Source organism: Misgurnus anguillicaudatus, chromosome 22, assembly GCF_027580225.2.
Source record: "Misgurnus anguillicaudatus chromosome 22, ASM2758022v2, whole genome shotgun sequence".
NCBI classification, from domain to species: Eukaryota; Metazoa; Chordata; class Actinopteri; order Cypriniformes; family Cobitidae; genus Misgurnus; species Misgurnus anguillicaudatus.
The window spans coordinates 30,840,029-30,864,528 of NC_073358.2; the positions used below are offsets into that span (position 1 = coordinate 30,840,029).

Consider the following 24,500-nt stretch of genomic DNA (forward strand, 5'->3'; position numbering starts at 1 on the left):
GTATCCACACATCCATCAGTAAAACCTTTCATAGAACTGCCAGTAAACAATAAATACAATAATTGTTTAAAAACAACTAATATTATGTTGATAAAAATATGCTGATTTATTTATTATGCTACTATATATTATTACAAAAATGCGATTACAGTACAGAATATATAAGATATGTGTACTGATATAAATAATGTTTATAATAGATATAAGTTTGCGCGTACTTTTGTTATGTTTTAAATGAAAAAGCAAATACTTTCAAAAGTAAGCAAATAATTTCATAAGCTCATGTCTCCACCTGTGCAAGAAGCGATGTAATAATATTTTCATTAGACAAAAACAATACTCAGTACATGTAATAGTTTAATATGTTTATTATGGTTTGTTCAAATAACTTACAATGTGTTAAGTTACTGTGCTGACTGTGTCGGACCGCGAGAAGCTCGACGTGTCGCCATAAACAAGTCCATTAAAAATTGCCATTTAAAAAAACCTTACACCAGAGGGACAGTTGTGACATTTTAAACCATAAAAAACACAAATTCTTGGTAAAATACATGTACAAACACTCGACTGACTTTCCCATTGTAAAGATACTGGTATGTCTCTGTGCTTTTATATTTGCGCATTGAAGACCCGTCACCTCCGATCAACAACACAAAATGATTGAATATATCTTCATATATCAAGCCACTTCTTAATTTCATCCTCACACTGGTTCATACATGGCAGGTGTAGTTTTATGCGTGCTCCCACTACACTGTTTTCTATCGGCTGGCTATTGAACCGGAAGTCTCGGACTGGAAAGTAAATACGTCCCATCACTTCAACCTTCGAGAAAAAGGTGGATAAAAAAAGTAAAAAGCAACACAAATCTTCAATGCATTCTTTATTCAACATACACCTCTCCCAAACCTCCTAAAGTTTATATGTGGATGCCTGTAGTTGCATTAAATATAGGTTACATTTTGTAATGAACTAATACACAATTATCCTGTGATAAGTCTGGTTTAAATTCTTTCATAATTTCTACCTACACTGACACAATTTCCACCGGCAAAACCAAAGTGAAAAACACAACAAATCTCTCAACATGTTTCATAAATAAAATCTTACAAATTTATAAATGTTTAGTGCACTTGGTGTCATCCTGGTTTCCAAACACCATTTTCAAATCTCAGTGGTCATTTTGGATAATTAGCTGCTTTTCTGAAGTGGAGTGGCATTACAACAATATCCTATACCTTTAAGAAACACTAAATCTCAGCATCTCTGTAATATTCTCGGGGGATACTCGGTTTACACAAATGCTACTCGCGTTACCTGAAGGTTAAGCATGTATGAGCAATGCAACATAAGTCACATGCTCATGCAAATTCTGTCCAAACACTCCCTAGCAATAAATCAAGTGACTGAACACACACCACCAGGCATATCATCCATTACATTATTTTTCTGTGTAGTGTCTACATTTCTGTGTTGTATGTTTAAGTTATGATCAGATGTGCTGATCGGAGCCATCTATAAGCCTTTTAAAGGGACAGTTAGCCGAGAAATTCAAATTCTGGTGTTTACTCACCCTCATATTGCTTTAAACCTGTATGAGTTTTTTTATTCTGTTGAACACAAAATAAGATATTCTATAAAATAATGGTAAGCACACAGTTGTTGGTACCCATTCACTTCCATAGTAGGATTAACAAATACTCAATGGGTGCCGTCAACTGTGTGCTTGCCATCATTTTTATATACTGTATCTTCTTTTGTGTTCAAGTCATACAGGTTTCAACAACATGAGGGTTAGTAAAGGATTTCAGAATTTTCATTTTGAGGGGAGAACTATCCCTTTACTATTGCACAAACCTAAAAAAGTAAAAAATAGGGGTTGTCCATACCGTGTAACTTATATTATAATATTCTGTTCATCTATTCAGTTTCTTACTTCACACTTTATTTAAATAAAGTCCACTTTTCCTTTAACAGTTTCCAAACACTCATTTGAAGATTGTCAGTTGTCTGCATTTCCCTTGGCAGAAAGTTGCAACGGATGATGGCGTAGCCGTAGATGGTCTTGATGCCGGCGCATCAGCGCGGGGGAGTTGAGCATGGGTAGAGCTGATGAGTGAGCGGAGGTGAGGTTAGCATGTGCGTGTGATCTTTGAGGGCGTGGTTTCTCACTGTGGCCCTGCCCCTCGAGGGACACCTCACACAACTCCAGCAAAGAGCTCACCTGCTCCCGAAGAGGTAAGGCCTTGAACCTGCGTGCAGCCAGGTAGAAAAAGGCCTCAATAAATGCCTGAAGACACATCCCTGTAAGACAAATGAAGAGAGGTGTTACATTTTTGCAAATTTGACCCTTCCTGAAAAACCCAGCTGAAGTATTTTTATTTTTGCAATTTAAAAGTGTAATGTGTGTTTTTTAAAGATATTTAAGATATTAAAGCATTGCCCCTATGCTAAAAAGCGCCATTGCACTTTGTTTTTGATGCTTTTTAAGCAAATGTTGGGCTTAAAAAGGTGTAATGTGTTTTTAGCAGCACCTAGTGGTGAGATTGCGAATTGCAACCAACTATAATTCCAAAACCCAATGAGAAGCTACGGTAGCTGCCACATGACAAACATGTTGTTGTCCGAGACAACACTATGGAAAAACACGCTCTGTAAAACAGTTTGTCGGCTACCGTAGAAACATGACGGCGACTTCCATGTAAGTGGGCCGTGGTGTACGTAGATAAAAACGGCTCATTCTAAGTTAACAAAAACAATACAGTTCATTGTGTAAGTTCTTTAAACAGCACTAATAATACAGTTATGTATATTATACTGCAATTCTGAGATCTTTCTAAAAGTTATACACCGCACCTTTAATGTTTTTAAATAAAATCGTCCTTCGTAATGTAAACATTCTGTGAATATAATACTTCGATATCTTTAATGCTGACCAAGTAAGACCATGTCAAAGATTACAATGAAATCAATGATTAAAATCAAATGTTGATGCTCTTAATCTCATAATTAGATTATGAGACTTTAACCTAGATTGTACAAATGTCATTTAAGTGCTGCAATGTGAAAAGCGTGCTCTTTATGCATAAATTGCATCGTTCATGTCCATAACACAAATAGTGTGAAACTAGTTATGTGCCTAAATTTAAAGGGGACATATTATGAGAATCAGATTTTTTCCATGTTTAAGTGCTATAATTGGGTCCCCAAGGCTTCTATCAAGCTAGAAAATGTGAAAAAGATCAACCCAGTAACTTTGTTTTGGTAAATCATTCTCTGCAAGCATGTAAAAAGGGGGTCATTGAAATTTGGCTCCCCTTGTGATGTCAGAAGGGGATTATGCCACCCCTTAATCTGCATTATCCAACCACGACACTGCCATTTAGTACAGATATCAGCTCATTTGCATTTTAAAGGACACACCCAAAACAGCACATTTTTGCTCACACCTGCAAAGTAGCAATTTTAACATGCTATAATAAATTATATGGTATTTTGAGCTAAAACTTCACATATGTATTCTGAGGACACCAAAGATTTATTTGACATCTTAAAGTCTTGTGAAATGTCCCCTTTAATACTTAGTTTAATACTAATAGTTAAAAACGAAAAAAATAAACAACACTGACAAAGCTAAAGCAAGCATTATTATTATCCATAACATTAATCCAAAACAAACCTATGTGACGTGCCTTGGGTTCATCCCTCTTTAGCCGGCAGTGGGATGGGCCTTGTTAGGTATTGTAATTTGGAACACCTGTTCACTCCTATTTAAACCTGTGTGATGTTGTAATGGGTGCTCTTTGTTCTGTTACCCCTTTTGGCTTTTGGTTAATTTTTGCGGTCTCCGTTTTGTTTATTTTGGTATGTATTAATTTAGTTATTTTGGACGTTTGTGCTTGTGTTAATTATATAGTTTTATTTTAAAAGATTATATTCTCTTAAGTGATTTATCCTTGTTTAAAATGTTTTGAAGTTTATTTTTGTTAAATAAATTCCCTTTGCAAAGAAATTGTTTTCGTTGCCTCCCTCATTTGTCACGGCGTGAGCCGGTCGTGACAAATATGGGGGCTCGTCGACCGATAATTAAGAACACCGGACTTTCATTATCTTTGAATTTGGAGTTTGAAGGCGTGCGGGATTTGTTTGTTTAGGAGGCTTCGAATAACAATATTGTTTTGCACTACTTAAATTTAAAGCTAGATAACTAGAAGTTTTGAGGACTTGAGTTATTATTAGCCTATGTTGGTGGAAATTATGCCGCAATACCGCTATTAAATTACAACGAACGGTAAGTTACAAATTATTTGAATCCTGATTGAATGTTTATACTATAGACATTTATCAGCATTTATTTTTTGTAACATTGTGGTTATTGTTTCGTTTTGGTAATTTTTAAGGGGTAACAGAAATGTAAATATGACTTCCAATATTGAAGAGTTTATTCGTAATCCGTCTGAAGATTTGTTAAATGATTACTCGAAGGATCAATTGTTAGCGCTAGCAAGCCATTATAATATTGGTCTTTCTGTTGCTGATAAACGATTAAAGGAAAGTTTAAAATCAATTTTGATATCTGCGTTGGTAGAACAGAACGTCCTTAAATCGGATCAAACCGCATCTATATTTGAAGGTAGTACAATGTCTCTAACTTTTGAGCAACAAAAAGAATTGCTTTTGTTGGAAATGCAATCTAGGGAAAAAATCGAAAAACAGAAGATGGAAGCAAGGTATGATATTGAACAAAAGAAGTTAGAGCTAGAGCGTTATAAGTTGGATTTGATAAATGCGGGTAAGTTATCAAAAGCAGCTAAGAGACTTTCTATGGAAGGGGATGATCCGTGTCTCGACTTTGATGTAGTCACCAATCTAAGACTTGTACCAAAATTTGAAGAAAAAGACATTGATACCTTTTTCTCTTTATTTGAGCGTATAGCTAATACGAGAGGTTGGGCAGACTCAGAGCGGGTTTTGTTATTGCAATGCGTTTTTACTGGCAGAGCGCAGGAGGTTTTTGCCTCGTTGAGTACTGAGGATTCTGAAAGGTATGAATCTGTGAAGTCAGCTGTTCTAAGGGTTTATGAATTAGTGCCAGAGGCGTATAGGCAGCGATTTAGGAATTGGCAAAAATCGGATAGACAAACACACGTTGAGTTTGTAAAGGAAATTCAAACTCATTTCAATCGCTGGTGTTCTTCCTCTGATATTAAGACTTTTGATGATTTGAAAGAGTTGGTTGTATTAGAACAATTTAAAAATTCAGTACCACCTCGTATTGCTACCTTTGTGACTGAAAGAAATGCCTGCACTGCTTATGATGCAGCAGTTCTAGCTGATGAATATACTTTGATTCACAAGAATCAATTTGGACAAAAACTGTTTCGAGATACAAGACGGGAACATGATTGGTTCGTAAATGACAAGAATAGGTATAATCCTGATAATTTTCCTAGGGGAAAAAATGTACGACCATCTAGTAAGGGTGAATTATCAGATGTGTGTAATTACTGTCAGGCTAAGGGCCATTGGAAAAATGAATGTCCCGTGCTAAAAACTAAAGCTCAATATTCTACCCAAAATAAAAAGTCTAAAAATGTAGCTTTAGGGGCAAATTCGGTGGCATTAGTAACATCTATCTCCTCGTCTTCTGAGTTAACAGAGGTGGGTAATGATGAAATTATGGATTCTGGTTTTTCTCCTTTTGTTACAGAAGGTTATGTTTCATTAGTTGGCTCTAAAGAAGGAAGATCAGTTAAAATTCTTAGAGACACAGGGGCAACAGAATCATTTATTTCTGAAAATGTCCTGCCCTTTTCCAGTGATTCATACGCTGGTACTAATGTTTTGATTAAGGGAATAGGACTAAATGTTGTATCAGTTCCTCTGCACAAAGTTATGATGGTCTCTGATTTAGTGCAAGGAGAGGTAATACTTGGAGTACGGCCCTGTTTACCAGTGGTAGGCGTGGATATTATTCTGGGAAACAATTTGGCTGGGAGTAAAGTGTGGGTAGATGAACCACCAGCTTTGGTGGTGTCTCCTTCGCTAAATTCAGATACATTAGACGAAAATGCTCAAGGTTTTCCAGATGTGTTTGTTTCTTCTGTTGTAACTCGGGCAGGTAGTAAGTCCTTATCTGGAACTGAGACAGAAGTTAAGAGAGAAGGTAAAACATTGGCTGAGGTACCATCAGTTTTGAAAATATCTCGTAGTGATTTTGTGAAGGAGCAAAAGGCAGATGTATCCCTTGCGGACCTATTTGACAGAGTTCTCCCTCTAAATGTACTAGTGGATACTCCTTCAGGGTATTTTTTAGATGGGGAGGTATTAGTCAGAAAGTGGGTGCCTCATGGTAAAGACTTTGTGGGAGACCCAATTATTCAGGTTGTGGTTCCACGGCAATTCCGTGCTCTTGTATTGAAAACTGCTCATGATTCCTCAGGACATTTGGGGGTCAAGAAGACTTATCAATTAATTTTAAGAAATTTTTTTGGCCTAAGCTGAAGCGGGATATATCTGCATATATTAAAACCTGCCACACTTGTCAGTTGACTGGCAAACCAAATCAGACATTAAAACCAGCGCCACTCTATCCTATTCCAGTGATGAATCAGCCATTTGAATATTTAGTTGTGGATTGTGTGGGTCCATTGCCCAAGTCTAGAGCTGGTAGTAAGTATTTACTTACCGTAATGTGTCAGACAACCAGGTTTCCGGCTGCTTATCCTTTACGTTCCATTACGGCAAAAACTGTGTTAAAAGCTTTGACACAGTTTATTTTTTTGTTTGGAATCCCTAAAGTCATTCAGACAGATCAGGGATCAAATTTTACTTCGAAGATATTTGCTCAAATTTTACAGCAGCTGCAAATCAAACATCAGAAAGCTAGCGCCTACCATGCGCAAAGTCAGGGGGCACTAGAGCGCTTCCATCAAACTCTGAAGTCCCTTTTAAGATCTTTCTGTACACACATGAAGGCGGACTGGGAAGATGGTTTACCCTGGCTTTTAATGGCTGCTAGGGAAGCTTCCCAAGAGAGCACCGGGTTTAGTCCAAATGAACTTGTGTTTGGGCATTCAGTGCGTAGTCCGATGTTACTATTGTCTGAGGATTTGAAGGGTGTTGATCCACCAGAAAATTTGTTGAACTATGTGAGTGATTTTCGCAGGAGATTATATGAATCTTGTGCACAGGCTAAAGTGAACCTTGGGCGTTCACAAGATAAAATGAAACGGCTTTTTGATCGAAGAGCAGAACTCAGAGTTTTTCAACCAGGTGACCAGGTAGTGGCTTTGATTCCAGTTGTGGGATCCCCTTTTCAAGCAAAATTTCAAGGCCCTTATACTGTGTTACGACAGATTTCAAATTTGAATTATTTGATTGAAACTCCTGATAGGAGGAAGAAAACTCGTGTGGCTCATGTAAATCTTTTGAAACCCTATTATGCACCTGATGGTGTTAAAGATTTAGTCTTACCCTCTGAAAACTTAAAGAGTTTGCAAGTGAAGCCAGTACTCTCTGCTGAAGTAGAGAAAAAAGCATGTTCAGTTGATGTTGTTTCTGTGCCTCTTGTGGATGAGGAACTGGAAATTGATGAGTCGGTGACCCAAGGCTGTTTAAATAACACAGAAACCCTTGGAAAGTTAGGGTCGATGTTAAAGCATCTCTCTGTTGACCAATGTTCTGATATTACTACTTTAATAAATGAATATGTGACTCTTTTTCCAGATACTCCCACCCAGACAAATCTCCTTCAACATGATATTGATGTGGGGGATGCCAAACCGGTGCGTCAGCAATATTACCGGGTACCCTTCGACAAAAAGCGAAAGTTAGAGTCTGAGGTTGAGTATTTGTTAAGAAATGGTTTGGCAGAGCCGTCTTTTTCAAGCTGGGCATCCCCTTGCATACTGGTTAATAAAGCCGATGGCTCTTATAGATTTTGTACAGATTATAGGAAGGTGAATGCATTAACTAAACCTGACTCGTTTCCGTTACCGAGAATCGATGATTGCATCGATCAAGTTGGATCTGCCACCTATGTTAGCAAATTTGATTTGCTAAAAGGCTACTGGCAGGTGCCTTTAACACCTAGAGCCCAAGAAATATCTGCATTTGTAATTCCATCAGGATTATATTCCTATAAAGTTATGAGTTTTGGTCTTAGGAACGCTCCCGCAACATTCCAACGGCTAATGAACAGAGTTATTGGAGGCATAGAAGGGTGTGCTGTATACTTAGACGATGTAGTCGTCTGTAGTGATACTTGGGCGGAACATCTAATTCGGATTAGGGCTTTGTTTGATCGGTTGGTTGATGCTAATCTTACTGTTAATTTGCGCAAATGTGAATTTGCTAAGGCCACTATTACATATCTTGGAAAGGTTGTAGGCCAAGGTCACGTCCAACCGGTCCGTGCTAAAGTGGTTGCTATCGATCAGTTCCCTACCCCTACCACAAAAAAGGAGCTTATGAGATTCCTTGGGATGGTGGGTGTTTATAGGGGATTTTGTCCAAATTTTTCTACGGTGGTGGCTCCACTTACCAACCTCCTTCGACACAAGGTCAAATTTGATTGGTCCACTGTGTGTCAGAGAGCATTTGAGGATGTTAAATCTCTCCTCACTGTGTCCCCAGTGTTGGCTGCACCCAAGTTGGATAAGCCATTTAAATTACAGGTTGACGCAAGTAATGTAGGAGCGGGATCGGTCCTACTCCAAACCTCAGATGATGGTGTGGATTGTGTTGTGGGGTACTTTTCCAAAAAGTTTAATTCTTACCAACTGAATTACTCTGTGATAGAGAAAGAAGCTTTGGCTCTGATCTGGGCACTGAAGCATTTTGATGTTTATGTGGGTTCCTGTGGAGAACGTTTGGTGGTATATACCGATCACAATCCTCTCACATTTCTTCATTCTTTACAGAATCCAAATCAGAGACTCATGAGGTGGTGTATCTTTCTGCAGGGATATCACCTTGATATAAGACACATTAAGGGAACTGACAACGTGATTGCGGATGCTCTGTCACGGGTATAATGTGAATTGTTATGCTGTGGTTTTCCTGTTTTCTTTCTCCTTCCCAATCTATCTCTGATCCTAGGGCCCGAGGTTGAGGAGTGTGATGGGGACGGAATCCTGAAATTTGGAAGACTCCATGACATCATTGTATTTGGGAGTTATTTCTGTAAAGTCTTGATGTTAATTAATATTTATGGACATCCCAATTTAGTTAGTGGGGGGTTTTGGGTTTTTTGTTTTGGGTGGTAATCCTGGGTGGGGGTACACTTCAGTGTCTCTCTGCAGTCCTTGTTTTGGGGTTGTTGAGGATGCTGAGTTCAGTGTTTAAAGTTGCCCCGAGCTCGGCAAGCCACTGAAGACTAGAGAGGCCAAGGTAGAGTTTCTATTTAGGTAGGAGGTTGGGGTGTTCACTTTTGGGATTAGTTTGTGTAATTATTTTGATGCGTATATGCATCAATTTTAAGGGGGAATGTGTGACGTGCCTTGGGTTCATCCCTCTTTAGCCGGCAGTGGGATGGGCCTTGTTAGGTATTGTAATTTGGAACACCTGTTCACTCCTATTTAAACCTGTGTGATGTTGTAATGGGTGCTCTTTGTTCTGTTACCCCTTTTGGCTTTTGGTTAATTTTTGCGGTCTCCGTTTTGTTTATTTTGGTATGTATTAATTTAGTTATTTTGGACGTTTGTGCTTGTGTTAATTATATAGTTTTATTTTAAAAGATTATATTCTCTTAAGTGTTTTATCCTTGTTTAAAATGTTTTGAAGTTTATTTTTGTTAAATAAATTCCCTTTGCAAAGAAATTGTTTTCGTTGCCTCCCTCATTTGTCACGGCGTGAGCCGGTCGTGACACCTAACAAGACTTTAAATATATAAAATTTGCATTGAAACAATATGATGGCAAGGGGATGAAAGGTTTGATATTTAATATTTATGAGCTGTAAGCTGGTTGGCTTAGAGATTCATCAGAACTATATGCTGCACATACGCCAGTTCGGCTTGTTTAATTAATGGGGCTTTGTTTGTGTATTAGTTAGTGAACAGTACACTGTCTTAGGCACATCTTAACGGTAATGAAAACTTAATTACAGCATATTTATATTCCTGCTAAAGACTTCATCAACAATCTCAGATCATCACCAGACTTTCAAGGTCAATAAAAGAGCACTGAGGTAGAGAAGCACAGACAGCAAAGTTCAGACTAAAGAGAAAAATGTATATTTAAAAATAAAGAGAAGGAGTAAAATTTGCTTTGCATAACCATAAACAACTCATATAATGGGTTATTCCAGAAACCTGGTGGGGGCTTAAACCTCAAAGTGGTTGCAGACCACTCAACCCAACTGCATACAGTGAACATTAATGAGTCTTTACTGAGAAAAACATCTATAAAATTGAGGCTGTGTGCTGTGCTGGTCAGAAATATGGTCATGTGAGTACACGTGTACATTATAAAAGGTAGATACAGTAGAATGGGAACAATAAGCAATCCTGCCCAAAACTTGAGTTAAAGGGATAGTTCACCCAAAATTGAAAATTCTGTCATTATTTACTAACCCTCAAGTTGTTACAAACCTGTATACATTTCTTTTTCTGTTGAACACAAATGAAGATATTTTGAGCAATGTGTGTAACCCATTAACACATTCTTTCCTATTATGAGAGCCAATGGTGCCCCTGCATCCTGTTTAATGACAAATATCTTCCTTTGTGTTCAGCAAAACAAAGAAACTTATACAGGTTTGGAACTACTTGAGGGTCAGTAAAAATATTTTCATTTATGGGTGAACTTCCCCCTTTAGGTGTTAAAGGAAAAAAACACTGTTTTTCAATATTTTACTATATTCTTATCTCAACTTGTTGAATTAATACTTATCTATCTTTTTTCAATGCGTGCACTTAATCTTTGTACAGCGCGTCGTAAATGTGTTAGCATTTAGCTTAGCGCCATTTTTCCTTAGGATCCAAACAGGGATGAATGCAGAAGCCACCAAACACTTTCATGTTTCCCTATTTTAAGACTTTAACACAAGTAGTTATTTTTTATCCGCTTAAAAAATTCCCACTTTTTATTTTGTGCCACAATATTTACTGGTGTAACTACTCATACAACAGTCTTTTAATAGGGAAATCATGGAAGTGTTTGGTGGCTTCTAAATTCATCCCTGTTTGGATCCTAAGGAATGAATGTGGCTAGGCTAAATGCTAACACATTCACAATGTGCTTGTACAAAGATTAGGTGCACGCATTGAAAAAAGACAGGTGTATTAATTTGTCTAAGTTAAGGTAAGAACATAATAAAATAATATAGCTGCAAGCAGTGATAGCGGGCCCTCGCACGTCTTTTTATCGCTATACGGTGTCTCCAAGAAAACGGTGCACAGTGAGCAAGAGCATCAAGTGGGTAAATATCAGTGGACTCTTTCATGTTGTTACTGACCCATTTGGGTACTGTAGGTAAAACAAACCCCACATTTTAGACAAACGAGGGCGCTAGTGAGCCACAAAATAGACACGCCTTTGTGTGTCCTTTGTCAACACTTAACAGCTCTCCAACTGTGATGTGTGTGCCAAATTTAAAGTTAATCTAAGCACGCCAAGAGCATTGCCATGGGAACAGTGTTCGAGAAAAATTCCTACGCAATTTAGCATCTACAATGTCTCGGCATCATGTTGACCACTTCAGGAGTCAATCACATTGATTCTTTAGGAGGAGTATTTAAAAGTTTACCGCATGCAACTGTAAGGCTTAAATATGCCTTAAAAATGAATGTAAAGTTTGACAGGTTACTATGGGAACCACGTTCAAGATATCATAAATCCCTTCATAATTTATCTTCTACAATGTCTCGGCATCATGTTGACCACTTTTGGTGTCAATCGCATAAACATTCTAGGAGGAGTATTTAAAAGAACATCGCATGGAACTGTCAAAAAAACCCACCTTTGTGACTGACACACTTCCTGGCACCTGTTGGTGGCGCTATACCGGGCAGTCCCAATTGGCACATCAATGTGATTGGAATCTTCAGATGAACAAACACCCCGCGTGTCATCACAAAAAGACATTTTTACCTTAGATATTAGACACTTCCTGTTTCTCTGATTTCGCCATGAATTTGTTGCCTCGCCATGGCAGAACCGTTCGAGATATCAAAAATCCCTTCACAATTTAGAAAGTCCAATGTCTCGACATCATGATCACCACGTTTGGTGTTAATCCTATAAATCCCCTAGGAGGAGTATTTAAAAGTTCACCACATGAATTTTTTAAACAATCCAAAATGGCCGACTTCCTGTTGGGCAGAGCTAAAATGTTTGATTGCGAAATTTGTTCAGGTCGATGAGATCTATATGCGTACCAACTCTCGTACATGTGTGTACATTTTTGCAAAATCTGTGCACCAATGTTTGTTTTTGCATTACAGGGGGCGCTACAGAGCCGGTGTTTTGCCCGGTCCTAATGGCAGACGACTCTGACGTCTCTGCCAAATTTCAAGAGTTTTCGAGTATGTTAAGGTCCTCAAATTGCCCACTAACGTAAAAAAATAAATAAATCCGAGCAAAAACAATAGGGCTTTGCACCTTTTGGTGAAGGCCATTCTGGCCTGCTCCTCGGTACTCAGGCCCTAATAAAAAAGGGTGGTGTTTTCTTTTAAGAAAACTATTGAATTATCAATTCAAATGAAAGTATTCCACACAGTGTATTGGGTCAGGTCTGCATTTCGCAATAGCAAACGTGAAAAATATCATGCCAATGCAGAGAGCATTGCCTTCTCAAGAGAAAAAGCCCAATCACATTTTTGGACCCCCACTTCTATAATACTTCTAAATATAAAATCATATTGTTTCCTTTTCAACACATTGTATTGTTCTGTATCCATGTTATTCCCCACTGCAAAGAACTAAGTGTCTAGATTCAATGCAACCTTCCGAAACATTACAAAATTTAACCCACAGCATTTCGCTTCGGTCATTTAGGCGGATAGAGACTCGGGTACATATTCATTTCATTTTTTGATTAGCAGAAGCAAGCGGCGTCATACATTATTCATTTCATACGTTCCCCCGAGAAAATGATGCTAGCATGACCCCAACCTAATGCACCATCACAAGGAATATTACCAGTGCTCATTTAAAACCAAAAATTACTTCTGGGCACATTAGCTTTGACGCGCACACACACACACACACACACACACACACACACACACACACACACACACACACACACACACCCACACACACAAAATGTCTCTAGTTACAAGAGTCATTTCCAAGACAGACTAAGGCAGACTGTCAGAATTGTGGTTATCTGGCATTAGTTGATTGGTCATCTATTTTCCAATTTACAAGTACCAAATCTCAAACTGAATTTATTTGTCAATTATCTTCCTTCATGATCTGGTGCTGTGGAAAATACGCTGACGAATAGCTGCAAATGTGTCTTTTATTAGTGAATGTTTAACATGGTTTTGATTGCGCGTCGGCCCCGGGCGTGAAGATGTAAATTGTTTTATGATTGGTGGGCTGCTTGCCTGCTTCTCTGGAGTCGGGGAGCGTTCCAGCCCAGCGACGAGTGATGTCGATGTACAGGATGTCCACCGAAGCCATTGAGAAGCTGCTGCTGCTCAGCTTGCAGTTCCTGTAAAAGACAAATGCTTAGTGTTGTATTTTACACAGTTAGTGAGAATGTGAATATTGCTTTCTGACAGGTACTTGAGCTAAGAGGCTATTTGGAGGAAGTTGCAAATCAAGTCAACTGAATTGAGCCATAATAATAAATGCAAATCTAATTTAAGCCTTAAAACAAAAAGTGATTTCCGTCTATGATTAAATAAGAATCCAAGTGCAAGATATCGTTGATAATAAAACATTAAGGTACAGAAATAGCCAGTTTGAGTGGCTGAATTTTATTTAATTTTATTTTTTTCCCGTCAGTGTATTTTTTCTTTTAAAGTTGCAAGCCAGAGCCAGAGTTTTTAATGACTTCCAGAAAATTTTCTTATTTAAATATATAAACATACAATATAAATAAACGGACCCCTGCTTTCAAACAAGTTTCATCCTATCTTCATTTGTTTTCTTTTTATTTATCGCCACTAAAATATGGGTAGGGTTCTTCAAAAATACAACATTTTGAGCAAAAAGCTAAGATAATTGCATTTATTTCATTTTGCATGGATTTTTTTTTTTTTAGATAAGATTCAGAACAATGATCAAAACATGCACCGAGTTTTTACTGTATATGTAATCAGTAGATGCGTCAGTGTTTTATAAGTTGGGTAAGAGTGCCACCTATTGGATAATATCGCAAATATGGATTGCCATATAAACATGGCAGGGAAGCGTTTTCTCTTAATTAACAAGCTTTAACTTGTCAATGGTGGGGAAAGAGTTAAAGGCCCACTATGTAGATTTTTAGCGGCACCTAGTGTTGAGATTGTGAATTGCAACCAACGGCTTACTCAACAGCTCATCCCTCTCTTTTTAAACGCATAGAGAAGCTACGGTAGCTGCCACAGGACAAACATGTCAAACATGTGTATTCAGCCAATCAAACTCAAATTAAATTGAAATTACAGTGATTTATTTGTGTTTAATTGAAAATCAGTTTCTGTGTTTCCTGGGAATCAAACCCATGACCTTGGCATTGACATTTAACCAATGACTTGCCTTATGAAGGTGCGAAATCCGGTCGGGCCCAATCTCATGTTTCCTTTGACACCAAGAAAGCGCAGGAAAATGGCAGCGATGCGTTCAACTATCCTCAGATAATTAAACTGCTTGGTGTATTTAGGGAAGACTTGCTTTAAACACAAAGATGGAAGTGAATCTGCCAGGCCTTCTTTCTCATCGCTTCCAGCCTCCACAACAACAGCGTCCTCCGGAGAACCAGCACCCATATTTGACCTGATGGCATAGAGAGAAATTGAGTGACAGCTTGACACACACAAAACTTTAAAGTGCTTAGAGGAATAGTTCACTAGAAAATAAAGAATTGCTTTGCAGCTCTTGCCATACAACAATTATAGTGACCAGAGGCTGTCAAGCTCCAAACAGAACTACATTAAATGGCCATATAAGTGACCCATATGACATGCAGTCTGAAGGAGTTCCTAACACCACAATTGTATGGCTTTAGAAGACTCAGAATAGAGTACATAGGTCATAGCTTTAAGATGCTGTAAACTGTTGAAATTCAACTTTCTCCTCTTCTACTGTCTTTATATTAAATAAAATCACAGCATACAAGTTTTGGAAAAAAACAAAGCCTGGGCAATAGAATCAGCCGTAAACTGCAATTTCATAGCTTACTGGCATTTAAGATATGAATGCCAGCAAAGATGCGTCTTTCAGCCTTTCACATCTGGTCACTTCATGCGTTTTCTCTGATTGCTATTCGATTGTAAAAAGAACCAGATTTAAATCCGATCACTCAAACCACTTCAGGAGGTGGTCTGGGACGCAGACGAAACTGGATAAGTATGGATGGACAGATAAATCGGCCGATGATGCTTGCTATGCTTCTCAATGAATAGAGGTTATGCACTGAAGTCACTTTTCCACGTGACCACGCCCCGTTGAGTGGCAAACGTGGCTGGTTTTCATTAGCCTGGCTCCGCCCTCCTATGTGCTTCCGCTTAATTTTTAAAGATATACGTCACGACCACACGTTAGCGATTGGCTATGGCAGATCCTGAGTGACTCTGGGCAGATCCAATAGTTTTAAACTTCAACAGAGGACCCTCCTTAACGGAAGTAACGCTTTCCAATGGAGCGTGGCCAGACTCTCTGTACAAATGAAATGAATGTATGAGAGTCTGGTTGGACCAGGCTAGGTTTTCATTGCTGCTGCTGCGAAAATGTCAGTAAAACTGACTATTATCAGCTTAAATTGAATTAATTTGGACTTGATAGCAGAGGTGGACAATACTTTGTTACATTAGTTACATTTTTCAAGCATCTGTGCTTTATTACGGCGCATTCACACGGGGCGAAAGCGTTAACGCTTTAAGGAAGGCTTGTCTGAAGCGTGGACAACAGCCAATCACAGTGGCCGCAGCACGTGCTCCGGTCTTCCATAAACGTAATTGGCTGGCTCTGCCAAGGTTGTTTGCAATCTGATTGGCTGACGCTCGCGTTGCCGCTTGAAAAGTTGAGAAATTTTCAACTTCTGCCGCGAGCAACGGCAGTGATGCGGCGCCGACGGATCCACAATTCAGTTCGCCAACGCTTGACTTCACCCATTAAAAGTTAATGGGAAGCGTCAACGCTTACGCCCCATCTGAATGCGCCGTTAGGGTGTTTGTCTTGGGAAAAATTTTACTTCACTACATTCTAAAGCATAGAATCATACGGTGTATTCTTTAATATTGGATATTAAAATGTATTTAATACCTAATTACATACAAATTTTGTACTTTTACTTGAGTAAAAGTACGTTAATGTACTTAAATATTAAATCCAGTAGTATTGGCAGTCTGTAAAATGATAGCTCAGAATTCTTGTTAAATCTGTTAGTACAGTCTATTACAGTTTTTTTTTTCATTTAGACGCGTTACCCCGTGTTTTCGCTGAACTCACACTGTACACAAATGCTGACGCTCTGTCTTTTGCCACTCAGTATGCACCGAAGGTGATGTCACATGCATACCCTCTATTATGGTAAAATGCTGCTACATCCAAAAGGGCAAGCTTTGCAGAAAGTCAATATGGGCTGCAGAAGAACCACCATTTACACACGTAGCTCCAGGAAAAAGCATGTATTTATATTGCTGTTCTTCAAACCTTTTCAGGTATTTTCATGATGATAAAGAATATTTATGTTTGACGATGAGTGTTGCTTTATCAAATGCTTATATTATGTTATAAATGACTCAAACTAACAATGATTTGAGATTGAAGTACTTACAGGTAGTATTAACTACTATTCGGACGGGATTAGTTTTACATAGGGAGGTGGGGTCAAGCAATTTTTATCTGAGCTTCTCAGTTATTTTAGTCCCGTCCGAATGCTCCATGTCAGTAATCATTATGGACAGTGTCAGTGAAGATTACGGCGACTTTTACCTTCTGTAAAAAAAGGTCTGGAGAAATTACCTCAGGTAATACTAATCCAGTGCGAATAGACCAGCTGTAAATATCCACGGAAATCGGGTCATTTCCTTTTAATTTGCGGGTTTCTTTTAAACATAAAAGCGCTTAAAGAAGCATTTACTTGCGTTCTAGGCAGAAAAACAAGTCAGTTACAAGTCAGTTCCTGAATAACACGACACAAACTAAAAAAAAAAATCAAATTTACTTCTCAGAGGCACGGAACTGTTTATGATACTGACGTTCTCCCCAAACTGAAATTAAACACAGTGTTTCGCGTTTTCCTCGTCTGTGTCATGTTGTTTGCACATCTGATATCAGAAAGCAAGGTAATGCGCACGTGAAGACGGGAGGTGACGCGCTGCGCAAACGAGTTACCCCTCCCACTTCTGTATGTTTTACTGAGATTTCTAATCCCGTCTGAATTGACCATTAATATTACAGACAGACGTCCTGTGGTAAAATTACATTACGCCATCTAACCCTGTAAAACGAATCCCGTCCGAATAGGGCTTTAGTGTATATCGGCATTTATTTATCATCCCATGACGTGAACTCCACTGCTTCGCTCTCATTGGTAGTCGCAACAGAAAGCCGCTCATCATTTGCATAAAGTTACACTTTTCTCAACTTTGTCACACGGCTGGACACACCCCATCCGGTCACCCTTAAAGGGGTCGCACACCGGACACGCAGCTCAGCGCCGCATGGTTAAAAAAAAAAAATCAAACACATTGTTTTCTATGAGTATACGCACACCTGCCTGTCCGGGGCGCCCAGCTACGACTAGGAAGTTGCTCTAATCCCTGTCGTGTCACTCGCATAGTTTAACATTAAATAACATCATATTTGTCCCAAATTATTAACGACTAACATTGGCTGCTAAAGTATATTTTGCATTTTGAAGTATCTGACTAAGCTTGCGCTATTTAATGTGCACTTCCAGTACTACGAAATGAGGCTTTACTCTCCTGCTGCTCTGTACTGCGCGTACCAGCTCATGCCGAGCAAGGAGAGACGTGTCCCCTGCCCATCATACAGAACAACCTTTCGTCTTTTGTCGGTTTTTAAGACAGAGTAATGTATTTGCATTTTGCGCGATAGCTGAAGCTCGGATTGACATCCGTTTTGGCAATGTGCTATTATGTCGCCAAATGTAAATAGAGCGGTTTTAACAAATCAGATAGCTATCCGATCAGAGACAACTCATGAAGTGACCAGATGAAAAAAGGCTGTTTGAAATGTAATTTAAGAGTGATAGAAAGCTTCCTCTTTCAATTCAAAAGGATCTCCTGTGCTAAACTCACTGCAGTTCAGTCAAACATCCTTTATCTCCATTTCCCCAGTGTCTAGCACACTCTCACCTCCCCATCCATATCATCTGGATTCTGAATCAATTTGTTCAAGTGTCCTTTGCAAAGAAATATTTCTTTTCCTCTACCTCTGCTAGTTTTTATACAGGACATTTAAAATGTTATCGGGAAAAGTAAAGGTCATATTCAAAAAGCACTAAGGAGTTTGTTGGTTGAGCTTATGATAACTCCATATACTGTAGTACCACACAACCAAAGAACATTCGTCAAGTTGAATTTCAAACCACAAAACCTAAAAAACGTATTCGTCACACAGTGAAGAACGCAAAGCACAAGCCTTACAATTTTGCACTTGTTTACACCCACATCAGCACAATGAAAAATAACAGAAGTTGAGATGCAAAAGCCTCTAGATGAGCAAAAATGACTGAGCGCTCTTAGCACATACTAGTACTACTATACGTTAATCAAATACTTTCGATCAAATCTGCTTAATCCCAGCCTCAGGGCATTTAGAAATAGCGGTTTGTTGGCAGAATGCCTTATTTAAGAGTCTGATAAAAATGCTCATTTACAAGAAAACATGTCAGACGCGCTTAGGTGGTTTTGCGTCTGAGCTCTTCAATTATTTACCAATCACAAAACCAAGTAAGCAAATTTGGTTCTCATGTACGTGCACTGTGCCCAGATGGCCAGGAATCCAAGCATTGCATTCGGTGGCAGAGTAAGTAACAGCAGATGTACTGCCTTGGCTTCTGACCTGAAGGTTGTTGCCCTTGTGAGTTAAAGGGCAAAAGTGCTGATGTCGGAGACACAACTTAAACACACCTATTAGGTTTATACAAAGACTACAAGAGTCCTTTATTACATGCATAATACAGCTAAATATAGACACACATCTACATAAAGTTTATGAGATTTTAATCTCATGAATTCAAGGTCCTTTTCTGTTGTTGGTAAGACTTATCTTAGACAAATCTAAGACAAAAACATTTGCTTAAAAAGTGTCAAAAACAAACTGGAATGGCACAGGGGCAATATCTTAAATAATCAAAGCGCTTAAGGGCCAGGTTTACTAAACGGAGCAAATTAGCGTGAGAGCGCAATTCCAAAAAAGCAACGATGGGAGTGTTTTAATATCTGCGGGTTATTACTTAAATGGCACAAATTAAACAACACAAGCGCAGCAGCTGATTTCCATAATGACCAACGCAATCTAAGAGCAGCACAAATTAGTTCAGGGTGGCAAATAAGCAGAGCTGATGAGGTGCGGGTGATCTACAAAAGCCTGATGTGCTTGAGTGCAGCACCATGGACATTGCAGATCAAAATTCGGGGTGTGAAATCCTAGCTAACAAAGCCCAAATACACTGAAAAGAACCGGAGGACAAAATATGAAGGTTTACAAAAAGTTTTGAAACACCTGATGTATGAATTCTCCTCCTGTGACTCAAATAAAAAATAAGCAAAAAATATTTTTTTATTAATAATATGTTCGTCTGGCACTACAAATAAACTCTTATGTGTGGAAAAAAATTCTCTGCCTTGTATTGTCTCTACCAAGCCTCCTCTTATCAGCTAAAATAAGCAGCCATTTTAAGTGAAAAATTATTTAAAACATGTTTGTTTGTTTTTCTCTGTGTTAAAGGGCTAGTTACCTAAAAATGAAAATAATGTCATTAATGACTTACCCTCATGTCATTCCAAAATCTTAAGACCTCCTTTCATATTCAGAACACGGTTTAAAATGTTTTATATTTAGTCCGAGAGCTTGTTGACCCTTCATTGAAAATCTATGTGTGGTATACTGTCCATGTCCAGAAAGTTAATAAAAACATCATCAAAGTAGTCCATGTGACATCAGTCGGTCAGTAAGAATGTGTTGAAGCATCGAAAACACATTATACATAAAATACAATACACAAAAATATAAAAAAATTACAACTTTATTCAGCATCGCATCGTCTTCTCTTCCGCATTTTTTGTGAAGCGCATGCGCGAGACTAAAATCACGTGACTGCATGACGTGGATGGTGTGTTGTCCTCAGACATGTTTGCAAAGTTTTTTTTTTCAAACTTACGTGCGTCTCCCTCAGACCGGGGGCACAAAAAAAACAAAAAAAACAAAAAACCACAGCTGGGGCGCACCAGATAACACGTCTCGTGCATACGCTTCACAACAGAAGCAAAAGAGAAGACAATGCTAAATAAAGTCGTATTTTTTGTTATTTTTGGACCTAAATGTACAACCCCAAAACAGAAAAAGTTGGGACACAGTAGAAATTGTGAGTAAAAAAGGAATGGACTAATTTACAAATCTCATAAACTTATATTTTATTCACAGTAGAATATAGATAACATATCAAATGTTGAAAGTAAGATATTTTGAAATGTCATGCCAAATATTGGCTCATTTTGGATTTCATGAGAGCTACACATTCCAAAAAAAGTTGGGACAGGTAGCAATAAGAGGCCAGAGGATGTAGATGTGCATATAAGGAACAGTTGAAAGACCAATTTGCAACTTATTAGGTCAATTGGCAACATGATTGGGTATAAAAAGAGCCTCTCAGAGTGGCAGTGTCTCTAAGAGGTCAAGATGGGCAGAGAATCACCAATTCCCCCAACGCTGCAGCGAAAAATAGTTTTCTGAGTTTCTCCGAGAAAAATTGCAATGAGATTGAAGTTATCATCATCTGCAGTGCATAATACCATTCAAAGATTCAGAGAATCTGGAACAATCTCTGTGCGTAAGGGTCAAGACTGGAAAACCATACCGGATGCCCGTGATCTTCAGGCTCTTTGACAGCACTGCATCACATACAAGAATGCTACTGTAATGGAAATCACAACATGGACTCAGGAATACTTCCAGAAAACATTGTCAGTGAACAGAATCCACCGTGTCATTCGCTGTTGACAGCTAAAACCCTGTAGGTCAAAAAAGAAGCCATATCTAAACATGATCCAGAAGCACAGGCGTTTTACCCTGGGCACGGCTCATTTAAAATGGACTTTGGCAAAGTGGGAAACTGGTCTGTGGTCCAACGAATTAAAATTTGAAGTTCTTTTTGAAAAACTGGGATGCCATTTCATACGGACTAAAGAGGACAATGACAACCCAAGTTGTTATTAGCGCTCAGTTCAGAAGCCTGCATCTCTGATGGTATGGGTTTGCATGAGTGCGTGTGTCATGGTCAGCTTACACATATGGAAAGGCACCATCAATGCTGAAAGGTTTATCCAAGTTCTAGATACATATGATCCCATTCAGACGTCGTCTCTTTCAGGGAAGACCTTGCATTTTCCAACATGACAATGCCAGACCATATACTGCATCAATTACAAAGTCAAGACTGCGTAGAAGAAGGATCTGAGTACTGAAGTGGTCAGCCTGCAGTCCAGATCTTTCACCCATAGAAAACATTTGGTGCATCATAAAGAGGAAGATGCGACAAAGAAGACCTAAGACAGTTGAGCAACTAGAAGCCTGTTTTAGACAAAAATGGGACAACAGTCCTATTCCTAAACATTGGTCCTCTTCCAGCTGTTCCTTGTATGTACACCTAACCTCTATGGCTTCCCATTGCCACCCGTCCCAACCTCCCCTGGAATGTGCAGCTCTCATCAAATCACAAATGAGCCAATATTTGGCACGACATTCCAAAATATCTCACCCTCAACATTTGATATGTTATCTATATACTACTGTGAACAAAACACAAGTTTATGAGATCTGCAAATTACTCCATTCCTTTCCCACTCACAATCTCCACTGTGTCCCAACTTTTTCTGTTTTGGGGTTGTATTTTCGATGCTTCAACACATTCTAACTGACCCACTGATTTCACATGGACTACTTTGATGATGTTTTTATTAACTTTCTGGACATGGACAGTATACCACACATAGATTTTCAATGAAGGGTCAGGAAGGACTAAATATAAAACATCTTAAACTGATGAACGGAATTCTTACGAGTTTAGAACGACATGAGGGTGAGTCATTAATTACATTATTTTCATATTTGGGTGAACTATCCCTTTAAATAATGGCGCAAATATCAGTTATATCATTCGTGCAATCATTAGTAAATCATTTAAATAATCTAAAATGATTTAGAAAAAATTTTGGTCTGAAAGGGAAACTCCAAGAAATGCATATGCAAAAAGGTGCACACCTTTTTTAGCGCTAATTATCCACTGTGTGTCTTTAGTAATTCCCAACAGTCGTTATTTAATGACAAAATGATGGTTTGCGCTGGCGCAAGCACATATTAAATCTGGCCCTAAATCTTAAAACTCCTTCAAGAACTGGTATTAAAAAAAATGGGCTAAGCGGCTTAACTTTACAAAAAATTTTGACTGTCAATTTCAGGTAAAATATAAGCTATTTTATTTTCCTGTTTTGGGTATAGCATGCATATATTGACACCCTGTTAAAACACAATGTCACGGATAGTTGTGGCATAATGGTTAGAGAGTCAGGCTTGTAACCCGAACACCGCCGGTGTGCATCTCACGGCCTGCAGGTTGTGACTGTGGTATCCTTGAGCAAGGCACCTTATGACGCAGAACCACGCATCCCATAATATATATGGCTAAAATACTTGTACATAATGTAATAAGATACACATAAAAATTGCGTCAGGGAAATTTGTTCATATTCTCCAAAGAATATCATGTGCAAGATCCAAAAATACAGCTTTTAAACATGATTGACAACAACAAAGCACCACAAATATAACAGCAGTAACCTTTGAGGAATAAGCTGTCATTGTACAACACTAGTAAAACCTTAGTGACTTTCTACTGCTGTCAGTATTACTGCTGACATTTACTCTCAGGACATTATAGCTTTAAAATATAATATGAGAGGTGTTTCTGAACAGTGTGTTTATTTAGAAAGTCATCATAGTTACAGATTTGTTTTTCAGATTGAGACAAAGTAGGACATGAGATAAAAAAAACATTAACTTGGCATTTATGTGCTGTTCTGTAAAGAACTATGTGCAGGGATTTTTATTTGTTTATTAATAGTTTTTGAATCCCAAAATTAAATTTGGCTTTCATAGTACTTATAACAACTCTGAAGTCTGCAAAACTTTCTTAGATTGTCACTTTTTATACTCCCGCAGTTTACATACATCTAGTACATGAAAATAAACTGTAAGTGCACACAGTATGTGGCTTACATAGACTGTGTACAATAATAAGAAAAAGTGACAGTTCAACATAGACAACATCAAACACAAATCAAGTCATGATGTCATGAGGCTGTTCATATTTCCATGATGGAAAGAGATGAAGGATACTGGCCACACAAGTGTGAAATTCCATCAGAGGATTTCCTGGATTAAATGTTTCCGGCTTATGATGGCAGATCATTATTGACACACACGCACACACACACATTGCACCATCATTATTCCAACAAGTCTTAAACTGTCTGTTACTCACGTTATGTGTTCTTTCCTCTGAGCGGGATCCATGAGTCGCAGTGTATCTCTAATCACCCCTACTTTCACCTCTTCATCGACTGGACTCGGTACATATTCAAACACACCAGCTGACACCTGCCAAAACACTGTCAATAATCAACATCCTAACAGACTGATGCTTATACCAGCATTGCTCTGATTAAACACAAGTAGAGTCATAAATAAACACAATGAGAAGATCTGAACAGCAGTAACTTACTGGATACAATATGACACAACTAAGGCATTCAAAAATGTTTTCGGGCATTTTTTACTCAAACCACATTGATAGTTTGATAGAAGATGGGCAACCTTACCTCTTGTTCATGTTCTATCCTCATGCTGGGATTTGCATTGACCTCCAGTAAAAAAGGTTTCAAGTTCTTCATCAGCAGGATGTCAAAGCCCAAGATCTAAAATGGAGACCCATCATCTTTTTTAAAGAGGCTCTTAGCATTAAAGGGGATCGCACACCGGCCGCGCAGCTCAGCGCCGCGCAGTGCCGCGTCGCGCCTAGGAGAACTCGGAGGTATTGTAAACCGGAAGTGCACATTAAATAGCGCGAGCTTCGTCAGATAGCGTCTGCTTCAA

The 24,500-nt window shown here is 38.6% G+C and overlaps 1 protein-coding gene across 1 annotated transcript in view; it reads right to left on the bottom strand.

The window, feature by feature from the left end:
- Positions 1-870: 870 nt before the first annotated feature.
- The window catches only part of ttll11 (tubulin tyrosine ligase-like family, member 11), a 38,453-nt gene continuing 14,823 nt past the window's right edge, over positions 871-24,500 (bottom strand). The window contains exons 5-9 of the mRNA XM_055199601.2: positions 24,227-24,322; positions 23,890-24,005; positions 14,697-14,933; positions 13,559-13,665; positions 871-2,304 (exon numbers count right to left, since the gene is read on the bottom strand). Of these exons, the coding sequence (XP_055055576.2) occupies positions 2,003-2,304; positions 13,559-13,665; positions 14,697-14,933; positions 23,890-24,005; positions 24,227-24,322 (858 nt within the window). The 3' untranslated portion in view covers positions 871-2,002. The remainder of the gene's footprint in view (positions 2,305-13,558; positions 13,666-14,696; positions 14,934-23,889; positions 24,006-24,226; positions 24,323-24,500) is intronic.